This window comes from Amia ocellicauda, chromosome 12, assembly GCF_036373705.1.
Source record: "Amia ocellicauda isolate fAmiCal2 chromosome 12, fAmiCal2.hap1, whole genome shotgun sequence".
Lineage (NCBI taxonomy): Eukaryota > Metazoa > Chordata > Actinopteri > Amiiformes > Amiidae > Amia > Amia ocellicauda.
Window position 1 is genome coordinate 16,048,808 of NC_089861.1, and position 16,775 is coordinate 16,065,582.

At 34.4% G+C, this 16,775-nt stretch overlaps 1 protein-coding gene across 3 annotated transcripts in view; it reads right to left on the reverse strand.

Moving 5' to 3' along the window:
* lrba (LPS-responsive vesicle trafficking, beach and anchor containing) overlaps nucleotides 1-16,775 on the reverse strand; it is a 297,666-nt gene that overhangs the window by 220,235 nt on the left and 60,656 nt on the right. For all 3 annotated transcript variants that reach the window (XM_066718460.1, XM_066718457.1, XM_066718458.1), the window contains exons 17-26: nucleotides 16,181-16,273; nucleotides 15,188-15,296; nucleotides 14,671-14,752; nucleotides 11,310-11,433; nucleotides 10,811-11,003; nucleotides 4,174-5,337; nucleotides 3,594-3,766; nucleotides 2,787-2,940; nucleotides 2,277-2,457; nucleotides 977-1,107 (exon numbers count right to left, since the gene is read on the reverse strand). In XM_066718460.1, the coding sequence (XP_066574557.1) occupies nucleotides 977-1,107; nucleotides 2,277-2,457; nucleotides 2,787-2,940; nucleotides 3,594-3,766; nucleotides 4,174-5,337; nucleotides 10,811-11,003; nucleotides 11,310-11,433; nucleotides 14,671-14,752; nucleotides 15,188-15,296; nucleotides 16,181-16,273 (2,404 nt within the window). The remainder of the gene's footprint in view (nucleotides 1-976; nucleotides 1,108-2,276; nucleotides 2,458-2,786; nucleotides 2,941-3,593; nucleotides 3,767-4,173; nucleotides 5,338-10,810; nucleotides 11,004-11,309; nucleotides 11,434-14,670; nucleotides 14,753-15,187; nucleotides 15,297-16,180; nucleotides 16,274-16,775) is intronic.

A 16,775-nucleotide genomic window follows, 5' to 3' on the forward strand; every position in this document is an offset into this window, starting at 1 on the left:
CAATTAATGTGTGTAAGGGTTTAAGAAATAGATGAAATAAAATACAATGTTTATACAGTATATGTACATGCAAACTGGCAGAACAAAGTATTGGAATGTCTAGAATATTTTTTTGAATGGCAACACGGATAAAAATAAAAATCATAAACTACAGATTTATATAAAATATGCTAACATAAATGCAACATGGGATATTTTAATGCAAACTTTTATCATAACAAATATCCCAATATGCTAGCAATCACAGTTACTCTGGGATTCTACCAGGACTGCTTATGCTGTATCAACAATTTAAAAATATTTGTTTTCTTGAATTTACAGATTTAGCCTTTATAATGGTATTGCATGACACATAATGTCATGATATGTGACTATACATTTTGTGGTCTGAATAAAGGTCTTTGAGCTGCAATCCTCACTTTGACACAATATGTCCCCAAATGTTTCTTTCAATATTAAACAAAATGTGAGTGTTTTCTCTTTCACTGGTTTCCCTCCGTTTCCTGATGATTTTTGCTTGCATCACAACTTTTATTGTCTGTATATCATTACTGCACACTTACCATTGCTTGTGAGTCTAAATATACAATTAAATGGTATCTTCCTTCTGGAAACGATAGTAATTCACTTACTCTGACACTTCTATGTTAAAGAATCAGCTGGGTTTTCAAGATATTCATATGCCCCACGATTTCTGTAAGATTCACAAGTGCCCCTACAATACTGACTGACAGCTGTTGCTGTTGTTTTTATCTGTAGTACAAATATATGAGCCTGCAACATTAGCATCTGCAGCTGGCATGGCACAATAGGTAAAGATGTAAAATTCTGCACAGTTTGTGTCTTATCCATTTTCTGCTGGGATTTGTGTCACATATATATTACCTCTCTGTCAAGGTTGCCCATTTTAATATGGGAGGCATTCGAATGTATTAAGAAACATGGATGACACATAATGACTTGGTATCAGACTTGCCTGTGCAGGGGCAAATTTCCCAGTTCCCAATAGTCCTTGCATAGCTTTCTGTCCCCTGGTGTTCTCCAAGCCAGGTTGAAAGAGGGAGTGCTGCTGACATTCCAAGCAGTTGCGGACAGCCATCGCACACACTGCCAGAAACAAGGAGAGAGAGATCACATATTCCACTCTATACTACGATAACTGCACCACCACAAAGCTACACAAACAATAGCATAAGTGGCTTTAATATGATTTCCAAAGCCTTACAAGGCATAGCAGGAGCAGCACATTAGTATCAATAGGTTGGGATTTCAATAATTGAACACAATAAAAAGGTGAGTGCAGCCTGACATAATAAAGTACTCTGTATATCTTGTATCCTTTTTGTGTTTAATAACTTCTTGTTGTTTCCTGCCATGGCAACAGCAAAGAGTTCTTAATCTGATATATCACATGCCATATTTAAGCACACGTTTTTTTGTTTTTTTTTTATCCCTGCATCTAACAACTGACAAATGTAAACCCTGCAACATTTAGATTATGAGAATTATTCTGGCTGGAATGGACTAGCTTTTTCCATTAGAGCATTCATATATCCATTTATAAAGAGAAGCAAGAGAAACCTTGTTACAAGCCAGCAATCAGATTACACAGCAGCACAAGGGAGAGCATACCTCATAAAATATTAATTTCATAAAACCAGCTTTCTAAAAGCAGAGTCAGGTCAGACATCCGTTTCACTCCATCTCACTACTATAATGGCCTAATACAAATTTAAAGGTAACATGGCTTCCATTTAACATGTAAGCACACTTGAAACCATTCTGTTTACCTCTTTTTCCTAACGAGTATTTAAGGGAAAAAAATAATAGAAACAAATAAAGGAATAAACACTACATTCACCATTACATAAATGGAAGCAATCAGGTTTGCTTGTTTATTTATCACATTGTAATTCATGGTCTAGCTGACGTTAGGGAATGAAGAAAGCCTGAATAAAATGAATAATGCAGCTGTTTGAAACTCTTATTCAGTTCAGCAACCCTCACTGCTGTCATTGCAGCTTTAATGTAATGGGATATAACCTAACAAGCCCAAGGCTAAATCCAAGACCATTAATGTGAAATGGCTAACCATACCAACTATTTTATATCAGTTTTGTGATAAGGGTTATAATAACAAGATAGAAAGAAAAAAATGAAAACAAGGCTCTAGGACTGTTTCTTTATGTTTGTTTGTTTTTTAATCAATGGATCAATCTGAGGGAGAGAAATTTGTAATGGAGCCCCTGTATAGAGTGGTGTTTTAAGTGGTTTACCCAGTCTAAGACACTGTCTCAGAATCCCCCCTGAAGACATGTTCTTTTCCGCCTCAATCTCGGTGAAGCTGAGAGAGCTGGCGAAAATCAGCACATCTACAAGGCTAATCAGTCTCTGGAGGAAGGTTACTGAAGCCTCGATGGAGAGACCCTGCGACGGCTCGATATTCTCCAGTTCATGCTGCAAAGGAAACAAAGGAGCCCCCGATGATACAAGAGATTATTAATCATTTTCTTGGAAGGATACAAAAAAAATATATCATATTTTGGTCCACCCTCTATAACAGCTGAGCAAGACTGGGAGGAACACACCTAACAGATGGTAGTGGTAATCGTATAAATGAAGCTGAAAGCAACATAATGAAGAATTGAATCCTTGGAGAATAACTGTAAAAGACGCACACACTGATCACCCAGGTTTCAAGGAGGTTACATTCATGATGGCTTGGAGCATGAATCCAACAAAAATAGAAACCCAAGCGAAGTCTACAAGATTCATCAAGCACTTACAGTGGAGGAGGTGGCCGCAGAAAGCAGGGGCAGGATGCCACCGCAGGCCATGATGATGTTGTCGACAACTTGGGAGACCAGGTGGACAGTGTTGTGCACAAAGATGACGTTCTCACTGCTGTTTACGAAGTCCATCACTGTCTTTGTGGAATGGCTGAAAATAAGGCATGGCAGTAGGAACATTAGAGCCATCACAGACCCCAAGACCAATTACATAAAAGGGGAGGGATACATTAAGCTTTCCCATCTTGCAGGTTGCATTAAGACACAGCTTTGAATACATTCACATCATGTCTTTTGTTTACTTCTCATTCAATTATGTAGTAAGTGATTGTTGTACTACGGGACAATTCACAGTTTATTTTAAAGAATAACACCACACAAGACTAAGGGAGTATAGGGTATAGAGTATAGGGATCAAGGGGACAAAGAAATGGAAACAGAAATAAAAACTAAACAATAAATAACTACTCATCAAATAACTAATCAAATAACTACTAATTTAAAAGATGCATCAATGGAAATTAAGCAATCAGCTTTTATTTGAGCTCTTCACTGGTTGAAGCTTGCCTTTCCTTTTCATTTCATTTAATCACAATTTAACAACAAATAGGGAAACAATATTAGTCCCCAAAACAAAAACAAATGCAGTTGCTTATTTACCATTATGCTTTAGTCCTAAAATCACAAACGGATCATAATCAAATAGTGTTAAAATCTAACAAAATTGTTGGCCCAACAGAAATGTGATCATCTTGTACTGATTGAAATTGTAACTACAATGCTTCTCATTTGATAATTGCTCACCTCCTCCACATCTGCACATCAGTCTCAATTGAGAAGAGCAGATCGGTGAGCAGGCGCTGGTGCATATGAGACCACTGGAATTCAGGGATGCGGAACATGGTGGATCTTCCCGAGGAACCCTCTCGCCCTGGGCCCGCAGAACCAGAGGCGGCGGACTGTCCTTGACTGAAATCCTTTGAAAAAGAATAATAAACAAAAAAAACAACATATGGTATCCTATATATATAAACCCATATTTCCTTATTCAACATGTTCACAAATGTATAAACAAAGACATTTTAAATAGTCAGATTTGAAAAATCATGGAATATGGCTGTGCTGAGAACGTACAAAAATCAAAACAAAAAATCTCAGAAGTGCAAATATTATAGCCTATACATACTACTGTATGTTCATCATTAAAAGAATATTCTTAACTCTGATGTCTGAGCATTAGCTATCACCGGGGGTAGTTTATTATTTGTTAAGGTGCCAATAGATGCTGTCAAGACTAGATAGATCAGGTCAAACAAATATATATATATATGTTTCCCTCATTCACAAATCAAAAATTAAATTAAACCAGGATCATGCATCTTACCAAAGACGGTTGCTCTTTCAATTCCAGTCTTTCTGTGTCTGAAGCCACGCTAGACACATCCAACCTCGCAATCTTAATCTCTTTGGTCTTGACTGTAGTCTTGCTAGCACTCTCGGCTGGGTCTTTATCAGCATTGCTGCTTGCCGTCACCACTTCAGTGCTGGATGTCCCCAGCTTTTCAGCAGCCTTATCCACTTCTAGCGGTGAGCTATCCTGGCCCTCCGGCACTGCAGGCTCGGTTGTTTCAGATATTGGTTCCTCTTTGGATTGAGACTCCTCACCATCTTTATGTACCTTGAGCTCCTGTTTCTCGTCTTCATTCTCCTGCTCTGCTGTTGTTGTAGTTGCTGGGCTTTCATCTACAGCCATGACTTGATCTTTTACAGGTGAAACATCAGTAGCTTTTTCATTGTGCTGCGAGGTGCCTGCTTCTGCATCTTTAGAAACTTCCAGATCCACAGAAGTCTCAGTGGAAGCCTGGAATTCCAAAGTTTCTGCTGTGCTGGCTTCATCAATATGAATGTCTTTTGTTGTAGCTTCATTTCCCTCTTCAGCAGAAGATTCATTGCTAGCAGCAGGTTCAATCAAAGGATCATCCTTGTTTTGAGCTACCTCTTCTTTTGCCTCAGGTGCAGATTCTGCCCTTGAATTGTCTTCAGCAGTAGTTTCATTACTATCTTCAGCTTTAGCTTCATCTGCTGGCATGTCTTCAGATGTGGCTTCTGCTGAGCTTTTGAATTTTACTGTGGAGATCTCTGAACTTTCTGCTACAGGAACATCAACAGGTACCTGACTGGCTGTATGGGGATACTCTTTAAGATGTGATTTGGTAAATAGATCAGTCACTATAACCTGATCCTCAGTATTGTCTTTCACTTTTTCTTCAGGTGTACTTGCATCAGCAGTAATAGCACCCTCCTCTGTGTTTACAATGCTGAGATCAGTCGCAGTAGGAGTTACTTCTTCAACATCCTGGAGTCCGGTGACTTCAGGTGAATTCAGAGTGCTTTTCAGCTCTTCGCCATTGACCGTGGTCAGGCCTTCTGCATCACTGCTGGCTTTAGAAACAGTTCTAATGATGTCCTGTCCTCCACTTTCCTCCCCCAATCTTTGGTACTCCCTGAACATCCGTGCCAGGTTCTCTTTGTGTTGTTCAAATGTAACCTTAAAACAATAAATAGAGATTTAGATAAAATTAGTAGCCTAAACAAATGTACATAATACCTCAAATGTGATTCAATGCAAATTATTACAGACAGCTTTATAAATGATCAACCCAAGAGTGTGTGTCATTAACACAAACGATCAGCAAACATGAGATGGAAATTCCTTACTATACCTTTCTGAACTTTTACATAAATACAATATGGTAATAGGTTTGGCACATCTGTAGATGTTCAAATGAATCTACTAATTTGTGGATTATTTTTTTAATTGAACAGTGAGTTGAATATAATTAGATCATCTTTTAGTAGCTTCAACAGAATTTTCATGCTGTGCCATTTCAGTCAGTAAAAGATATGGTTTAACAATATATTATAGTAAGCCATTTTAAGTCAGTGCTATAAATACATGTTACTGTATATTGCTGTCTGAAGTTTGGAATAACTTGTTTATAGATGTTCAAAAATGTATATTACAGCATGTGGAGTGTTTATACTTTCTATAGAATTAAAATAAATATATATGCAAATGTAAGTATATATGTGCATTTAATGTAGGCGCAAATGGGACAAGTCATTTACCATGAAACTGAACAATGATACTAATCAACACACTGATTTTACAGAACTCTACATGAAAGAGGTATGGCTTACAACCAACTGGTCTACAAGCATGGCAGGACTAATGATAGGGATATAATTTGGAAATAATATAATTTAGATCTCAGATGAGAGTAGAACACGAGATGATTTTTCTTGCATTTGCAAAGTACCAACATGAAAGCCCATCTGGTTATACTGCATTTGTTCTTTTCATTTGTAAGTGGTACATTAATCAAATGGGGTCTGAAGACAGGAAGTCAAACCAAGGTAAGAAAATGTACTTATGTGCAGTTTACCATTTTCCTAAAGGCATTTGCAATTGTAACAGAAAACCTGATAATTTGCAATTAATTAGCAGATATTGTTCTAAATTAGCTTGTTACAAGGAACATCATTAATCTTCCAAATCAGTTGATTGCTAATCCATAGCTGTTTGCTCTGTACATAAAGCTTGTAAATGCACCACTAGTTAAATACTTTTTTTTTCTTCAAGTTAACAACCACAGCAATTGAAGTGTCATTAATTTAAACTTAATTTGACATTCAACATTTACAAAACAGTGGGATGAATTCTTAAAAAATATCACAGTGTTGATCTATTTATCATAGACTATACAAATTTCCTACAAATGTAGCTGCTGCACAGATGTACATTTATTTGTGCAGAAAAAAATGATGGCAGCTTAAAAATCAAATCAAATTATCAGTACTAGGTGGCTTAGGAACTTAGGTCAAATCTGATAAAAGTGACATTAACGAGAGAAAAAATGCATTTGATTAAAAAATAATCTTCACATAAAAATGATGCATCATGAAATATGAAAGCTGAAATAAATACTTAATTGGTTTATTTCCTTGTGAACAAAATATTTCAGTATGCCAATAACAGTTGCCCAAGCATCTACACTGTTAACACTGTTGGTCCAAATCAGAGACACTTCTGTTCCAAATACAGGCAAACAAAGAGAAACAGATGTAGGATCTGTCATAAAATATTTGCGCTTATTCCTCCATGTCTTACTCTAATCAGTGAAGGCTATCTTTCCCATAACATAGATCAGTTACCAAAGCCACATTCTTTGCAACAAGGGTGGTTTGCCGCTGATTCCAGACATTCAGCAAGGTTGGAAAGCACAAGCCCTATTTCAGATCAATAGATACAGTGAAACCACAAAACAAAAAGGGAATAAGAAGTATAATTGGATTAGTTAACACAATTTCTCTAAAAATCGATGCAGTCCGCCCAGCATTTTTTTTTTTTTTTTTTTATTCTACTTTTTTTCCCTTCCCCTGGAACCTGACATAGTATGGCAGTTGAAAAAGTTAAGGACCTAGTCCAGAAAAAAACTGAGAAAATCTACACAATTCCCATCTTTAGGAAGGGTGCTTAAAGGGAAGAAATGGGAAAGGGGAACTTGAACATTCAATCAAATTAATTTATGGACTCTACAAAACTATCTACAAAAATTGCTCAAACCTTTTCTAAGAAAAGTGACAATTAGTTATAGCCAGAAACAGATGGGTCACAGTTACATTAATGGAATACTTTTTAAATTTTAAATCTCTACAAGAGTTAGGTAACTTTAGCCTATTGTCAAGAATATAAACCTTGCAGAAGTCGGTGGATCTTCTTTCATAACATATCCATCCCCGCTTGTAATGGATGAGGACTTTGTGTAAGACATCATTATCTTGAAAGCTAGTTAAGATGTTAAGAAGTCCATGTGGACATTTGTGCAGAAGTGCTCTAGCTGAAAATGAAACTAAAAAACTACACAGTGTGCCACGAAGCACAATAAAGGTTTGGTTTGCTCCAAAAAATTATCTGAGCAGCAATACAGAACAAATCGAGATCTGATGAAATCAACTATGTAATAGATCATTTGAAAAGTATTAACACCAGCCAAACAACTTTTAAGCTGGAGATATATACATTTACCAGGATAATTTGCTAGTCCCCACTGTTAATGCTTGTTTTTAAGGCTAGGGCTTTAGAATATGGCATAAATGGGAGCTACTAACATCTAAGAATACAAGGCAATCTATTTTTAGTCCACACACACTGACATTTACCAACATATTTCCTACACATTAATAGTAGGAATACAACATCGTAACTGCTGATTCATTATTTATTAAAAGTCTTTGTATAAGAAGAAGAAAAAAAAACAGGATACAGCCTAAGGTCTAAACACAGAGTGATGTATAACATACAGGCAAGCCTCTTGGAATGTGTACCAACATCAAAATCCCACAGTATGATCTCCATGATAACTAAATTCTACCAAAAGCTATTGTCCCTGTATTTGCTTGAACAGCAAATCTAGGTGAACAAGGACACCTTGGGAATACAGCATGCTGGACTGGCAGAGGGGAGAGGCTGTCGTGTCAGCATGCCCACAAGCAGAAACATCTGTCTGCACACAGCACACAGCATGGGCCAGCATGCTAAGAACTCAAGCAAGTTTAAGAACTTGAAAAAAACAACGCTGAAACCAGGGTGCCTTAAATTTACAGTATGACAAAAATGTGCAGTTTATGAGGCTACAGCACAGTCAGACAGAACAAGGAATAGCAGGAGATGTTCCTGACAGAACTACTCACTGAACTAAATAGCCTAGAGAACCGTTTATTTTTATTTTTTTTAATTACACCATTAGCTTTTGATTTTAAAATACATTTTTACTAAAGTGAAATTGCATGTGTGTATATTACTTAAAAGCATCCGTGTACTGCAGTGTCTTCACTGAGGTTCTAGCCCAAATAAGGCAAAAATAAATAATGACATTTTCCTATTAAATACCTTACAATTGCGAGTGCGGCTACAAAATCATTTTAGATATTATTTTATTTATATATATATATATATATAGCTCTGGAAAAAATTAAGAGACCACTCCAAGTTCAGAAATCAATGTTAAGTGGTCTAAATTTTTTCCAGAGCTATATATATACATTTTAAGTAAATTATATTTTGTTCGTCTTTAGTTTTGTTGGTTGAAAAAGGTTTATTGAGAACATTTTTCCTAAAAAATTAAACAAAACATGAGCTTGTTTGATATTTAAGTACAGTGACTGCAAGTATTGTTATGTGAGAAGTCGTCACATTGACATTGTACATTAAAAACCTGAGGAGAAATTTTTTATGGAGAGGACTCTTCTTAAAAAAAAAAACTTTATAACTGCTAAAAGACATAATTCATTAATTTGCTTTCTAGGGGTAAACTATAGATTTGTTTCCCAACATACCTAAGATCTAGTCATTACATATTCTTAAAATATATTCCAAATGCCTACCTAAACATAATTATGTACTTTACTTTGCCCTTTTCATTTATTTCTTTGATATAGTTCTATGTTATCACTATAGTTTCCAGACTATAAAAGCTACATTTAAATTTATATTAAATGCACCTTATAAATGGCTTCAGCTAAAAACAAGAAAGGAAATGTAGAGTTCTCACCGATCTACACAAAAAAACGTCTCATAGACCTACAGCTTTGGGAGGAGTGGATTACAGTGACAAACAGCTTGGCTACCACAAAGGTGGCAGGAAATCTATCAAACTGGACAATAAAATTGCAATTGAGTTTCCTCAGCTTTTTTATAGCAGATGCATGTATCTTGATGTGTAGCACTGGTGCACCTATCGAATGCTGCAAGTCTCGTTCCTTGTTGAAGAACAGTGTTTTTAGATTAGTACTGGGGTATTGTAAACAGTGCAAAGCAGAAACAGCATTAATCTTGTACAATTATAGGAAAAAAGCAATTACAGCCTGTCTGGGGCTGAAAAGTGTGATCAATTTCTTTACACTTACTAGACTGTTGATTGCATTCCTGTACTTGGTTGAACTATTTTCTGTCATGTTCTACAAAAGCAGCCGAAAAATTAAGACAAAAGGCTGCTCTCTCTAAGTGTGTTTTGAGAAAATTTTATATATTTTTTGGACTTTGTTTTTGTAATTTTTATTCATGCTATTAACAAAAAAAAGATTCCATTTTGTAATTAAATGACACTGAAAAAAACTGTAAAATATATAATAGTATAAAAGATAAAAACTATAATATAGTATTTATTTCTTTCCATGATCTAAGAAACAAATATAAATGATTAAATAAACTTAAAAGTTGCATCACCAGGCTCTAAATACCCGATACAACTGCAGAAACAATCACCTGAAGAAACCCAAAGAGAACTGTTTAAAAACAGTATAAAGTGGCTTCAAACAATACATTAAACCATGACAGGGTACAGATTTGAACATTGTGATTCTTTTTTTATAGTCATTCCAATACTTTACAAAATAAGGAGCAAGCTCAATTTATGGGTGAAAATTGTAATCTGTTATATTGGACTCAAATAATAAAGAGTGTGACTGTGAGGGAAGTGGGAAGCAGAGTGACCTCTGAACACACTGCCACAAAGATCAGCTATGCCCTCTTGTGGCCCCAAGCTATTATCACCTCACTGAAACTGCACTTTCATTCATACTTGAGTAAAGTAAAAATCCTTAACAAAACACCCGCAATATTTCAATACACTAGTAGATATTTTTTTTTCATAAAAATTGTATATAAAGACACACATTTGTTTATTTATTGATGAAAACGATGCAGAATTATGCAATGCAGCCTATTTTAAACTAAGTTCAGTAGATAAAACAATCCTATATAACAAAAGATAGACCAAAAAATTATGTATTATTACTAATATTACAAGAAGTAGGATACGTATTATACTTTCCTCTATTCCATTTATTTGTTATTTTTACAATTTTAACCTAATCCTTGGATTTAATATAGATTTTTTTTTCAAACAGAGACAATTCAAACTGATATTATATTCTAGAGTAAAATGTTTAAAAAATACCTTGGAATGAGTTATAGAAAGTGTATCCACCCAGACACGCCAACCTCCCCACTCATACTTGATGGCATGGTAGAGGAGAATCCTAAAGATGGCGTAGACCATTTCTGTAATCTTCTGCTCCTCAGAGGTCTTTGGATTGATGTAGCATAGCGAGAGCATCCATTCCTGCCACACTGAGCACTGAAGCAAGCTCCTACAAAACACAGCGAGAAGAGACCCACCAGGACACAATCACCACCCGAGCTTTATTTTATAAATTTGAGATATATATATATATATATATATATATATATATATATATATATATATTTTTTTTAATTATTATTATTTACAGCACAAACACTGAGCTTGCAGCATAAGGACCTTGCATGAAAAGTTAAAAAACATATATATTTAATACAATATAAATACATATTTTCTAAACCTAATACTTATATATTTTAAGAAGACTGATAGAAAACTACAGTTTGGTGTAAATTGTACCTGCATTTGTCCTTACCTCCTGTTATCTCGGCTGTTGTTGAAAAGTTTGATCATGTCTGACAGGAAGACTCGGCGCACCTCCATGCTATCTGCACACTGAGGGGAATGCTTCAGAAGAGAAGCTATCACTTTCAGGATTTCTGTAATAAAAGGAAAATTATGTATTTAATTATTTGAGATCTCATTGCATCCAACCAATACTAAATCAAGAGTTTTTGTGTTGATAAAAGTATATAATTCTATTACAATTTTAATAAATAATATTTACTTCTCTTTGCATACATATATGTGCATATATGAAACTACACATGGAGAGAGTATTTATTTGTACATACATACGCAATATTTTTAAATGTAAAATTATTAGCAAGAATAAATTAAGTATACAAACAATTATAATATAAAAATACAAAATAATTAACCTTCCACTCCTTACTACAGCAAACACAGCTTTGACAATTTCCAGCCAGCACAAATACAGAGAATCTCAGAAAGCATGTAGGTTAGTTATACTGTTGCATGAATCTTCAGCAAAGCATGACAGATATGATTGTGATGAAAAAGGAGTGCATATGGAATTACAGAATTCTCCACCACTCATCACACAAGGCAGTGATCAGCTATGATAAGATATTTCAGGAGATTCCCAATAACTTTCAATGCTGGTGAAATCAGGTGACCATGCAGTCCTCTCTGTCCTGGTTATTCTATTTCTTCTACATTAGGTAGTGATTAGTCTAGTCTGGTCTGCAAGTGTGAATGTTACTGTTCATTAAAACACATGTTGGACAAAAATACATAGAAGGATGTGATCACTTAAACAGTCACCCTTCCTCCACTGAAGGCAATATCAACAGCAAAGAGAACAACGCTCCTCTAATGTGGTCTACTGAAAGCCACTCTCAACATACCTGATGCTCTGGCTTAAACATAAGAAAATCAGTCAGCTTTCTGGGTTGCAGCCCATGATTGTGTAGTCAATTCCACAATGCTTGTACTGAGAAAACTGACTCTTATGAGTTACCAGCACCACCATAGCAGTCACCAAACGTCACCACAAGGATTGTGTAACTTGATGTACTGATGAAAGATCCCGCCATACCAATTAAACACTTTCCAGTCTCTCTCCCTGCAGAAGTCTAATGACAAAAGGCTGCAGCGCAACAAACTACTACTTTACTGGAATTAATACCTTTTCATTTTATGAACATGTTTGTATCTTTAGGTTGTTTTCCTTTTCTATTGCTAATCTGTACAACCTTGCACTTATTTAACATACTAATATAGCAGTTGCTTTGCAGTATAATGTAAATCTATTCTGGTTTCATAGACATTTAATAGGCATATACAGTTAAGAGTATGAAGGTATTTTATTCAAACTGTTCCACTGATCATCCCTAAAATTCATAAAGATTAACCCTATATTTTAATACTGGCTTGTTCATGATCCTGGAATAATCTCTCTAAAATTAAAAATGATGTCAAAAATGCTAAAAAATAAAAAGTCTACATTTCAAAATCATACAGAGAAAAGCATCTGAGAATGAATGTTTCAGAATGTATATTAAAATAACGTAAACACACCTGGGATTGCAATTGGGGGAGAAAAATATATATATTTATCATAAATGTGCTATTGTTTCCATTTCAATAACCACTCTTTACTTCCTGGAATATTCAGTTACTTTAAACCAAAGAGACTGCATGTTTAGATCCATTATTTAGACAATGTCAGTGTCCATTTGTCTGAAAAGAAGGCTTGTATTTTGCTTCTTTCAGCTTTCTTTAATTCTTGTTTTTTCTAAGCCTTAGTCATTCTAATTATGAGTCACCGAACCTTACTAGTAGGAAATTACCTTTTTATGCATTTAGACTTTTTCCATTCCACATTTGGTATGTGTTTTTCAAAGATAATTCAAGGGAAACAGTATTTCCTTGTTTTGTTTTTTTGGCATTTTAATTTAGTCTGACATTACTTAAGACTGCAATCAGAGACACTGTGAGGCTTCAGTACAGATTAAATCAAGAGTCTTGAAGCAAAGAAGAAATAAACGAGACACTTCAATAGTATACCCTAATTTTTGAATAAAAAACTGCTCACATTTTCCATAGTTTGGCAACTTTTTCCAAACATGTTATCCCCATGAAGAGAATACTCTTAAAATACAGATGTAAAAGATATTTGTAGGATAGTTTATTGTTCTTTTTTAATATCTAAATTCATATCTATTCTAGGTTGTAAGCATAAATATCTGTTCATACCACATACAAAAATATACATTTTACACCAGAATGTATAGATCATAAAAATTAATTGAGGGAAACAATGCACAATTCAGTGTGTACTGAAAATCTGAATAAAGAAAATAACCGCTACATGAGATGGTCCTACAATATCAAATTAAATAGGCACAAAGTATTTTTTGCCTGTTATGAAATATGCCCAAAATTATGTGAGCCTATGGTAAACAGTCTTTGGAAAAGCTGGTTTCAACATTTAAAATCACTGCTTGTTTTAGAAGCAAAATATGCGAACTTTCCATTTATTTCCACAACTTGTAAAATAAAATAAGTCACATCAGGATGGAAATTATATATTTTTTAATATTCTGTAATATAATTCATAATAATTGTCAAGATAAACAGTCCAAAGAATTGGCATAGAATATCTGTAACAATACACATATTTACAACTCTAAAATATATCTATAGTAGAATGTGTATTCAAGGGCATTACATAGAAAACGTTTCTCATCCTTACCATTTTCTTTGATATGTTGAAATGTGAAATTTAAGTACAGTACTATTTTGAGAATTGATTAGATTTGAACATTCAATAAAAGGAACCTATAGATAGAGTACATGTAGATTTAGACGTGTACTCCATCATGGTACACAGACAAGGATTAAATTTCCATCATAATAACCCGCTTTGCAAAGAATAATAATGAACAAGCCTTATATTTTTTCTTCCCTCCTTGAAGCAATCATAACTAACGGTACACTCCGAATCCATTCTCTTTCACGCTGCCAGATTTAAAGAATGAACAGGCGGATTGTCCAGCTAACCAGGTGGCTTGCCCTAAAATTTCACATGGGTTTCTTGTCTAAGTTCAGATTCTTAAAGCTGTTTGCAGCATTCTGGCTTAAAGAGCAATTTAGACTCTGTTCTAGGGATAATCATTACTGTGTGTAAAAGAGGTAAATGCTTGGAAAATGCATCCACATTTATTTTACAATGGACAAACTTTAGCACAAAGCCAGTGGTATATGTATAGTTTTCCATGCTCAATAATAGTACCTATGAAATTGTGGCCTTTTTAGTATGAATGTATCAGCCACTGTGAATGTGTCTGTTGAATTTCAAGAGCACTCACGTGGGTTCTGTATCTTCACAGTTGAGTCAGGATCCGGGTGTTGTTTGTGAATTACTTGTGTACAGATCTGCTCTGTGAGGATCTGGAGAAGTATTAAATAATTTAATAAATAAACAAAAATGTATCAAATTGTAAATCTGTTTTATGTAATAGAAACACTGTTTTGTTAACATATTATTATAGAACACCTGATCTGAAAAGTGATCAGAAAATAAGACGCTACTAATGTGTTAACACAGATCAATTTAATGCAAAATTTCAAAACAAGACTAAATGCAAAATACTACTAATCATAATAAAATAATATTAAATTAGAATTCATTAATAACAATTCCAAACACTATAAAATGCAAGACAGATGCATCCATAGTCATATAGTATCTTACCAGCAAAGTCAGGTGTTACATTTTGGGGGGAAGGCCGGGGGGTTAAGTTGGAAAGTATGTTGCCTAGTCTGCAAAATATTAAGCTAATCTAAGAAAGTGACAAAGCTAGAAAAGAAACAGCCCTGTTTTACCTCAAAGAGGACATTATATGTAGTCATGGAGAATAAGTTTGTTTGGAGCATCAGGCGCTCAGAGAGCAGGGAAAATAGGCCATGTCCCAGCATGACTTCTGCCTTTCTCCTGCAACGACAAAACAACAAGTTAGACATTTCAATCCAAAAAAAGCATCTACTCAGCATAAGTAACCTGATATAAAAAAAAAGAAAGAGGGGGAGAGGGAGAGAGATGATGAACCCACCTATCCCTAAGTCTCCTACATTAGAGGTCCGGCATCTCTACAATTAAATGTTTTATATTTATTCTCTCTCTCCATACTAAACCCAAATTATCTTTTTCCCCCTTGCGTTTTTGCATTGTAAATTTGCATGAATAAAAAAAGTGAATATTTTACTCTAATTTTTTAAGTGATAAAAGTTCCTTAAGGTGAGTTACAACATTGGAGAGAGTATTTCAGCCAACCAAGAAGCTGCTGTAACCCCTCTCCACCGCATGCCCTTTAGCTGTTACAGGTGTTTCAGTATTTTTTCAAAGCTTGCTCAACCTTTTATTGCCTGAAAAATATTGATCAAAGCTAGAAGATCAAATAGGAATAAAAAGGACAAAACATTACTTGTTTTCAATCAAATGTTTTCTTCCAACCATGTCTTTCATTGCTTTGCAAACCAATAAAGAGCTTTGTGTAGATTAATTTTCATTAACATGGAAAAGATTTCCATAGTTTTTTTTTTTTTTTTATAGTGCATCATACTACCATACATCTGTCAGTCTTATATATATATATATATATATATATATAAATTAATATATATTAATTTTTAAGTAGTACCTGAGAAATACTGCAGTGTACCTTCTGTGCATTTAACCACATATTCAATCAATTCATGAATTATTAGTGTTACTACATATACGAACGGCACTAATCTGAGACTTCTAAATAACTGACTGACTGTGACTATCAGTTGAATCACTGAATAAATAATAGCTACAAAAACAACAGTACTCACTTTGGAGGCAAATGTTTCAGAAAGTAACCCATGACTTTCAATGCCTGTACTCGGATCCCTTCACTCTTAGATGCAAGGAGCTTATAAACAACTCTGTCATGAAAGAAGCAAAGAACCCATTAAGACATATTTTGGAAAAAAAAAAAAAAAGATATATATATACACATCTATGCTGATGCAAGATTTTTTGACATCTATTTAAAGGTAGATTACATTTATTACTAATTGTAATAGTAGAATACACTAGGTGTATATAAATGTTTGCAGTCAAGTAATGCATACAAGGATATTAACCATTGATCACCACATATGTTTTTAACAATTACCATGATATTATATATGGTTCAATAAAAACAGTGTAATTTTATATAATTAAATTTAAAAATGCCAGTTAAGTTTATCAATTGGAGAAATTAAACATGTTTCTAGAGTTTCATATATTAAGAGCACTGTACTCTTCAAAACTAAAAACAAGTTTTAAACATGCCTTAAAGAGTAATGATAAATGAAGATTATGTATATTTAAGTTTCACATATGGTAACATACAAAAAAGAAAGAAAATTAATATGTTGTACCAAGAACAAAAAACTAAAA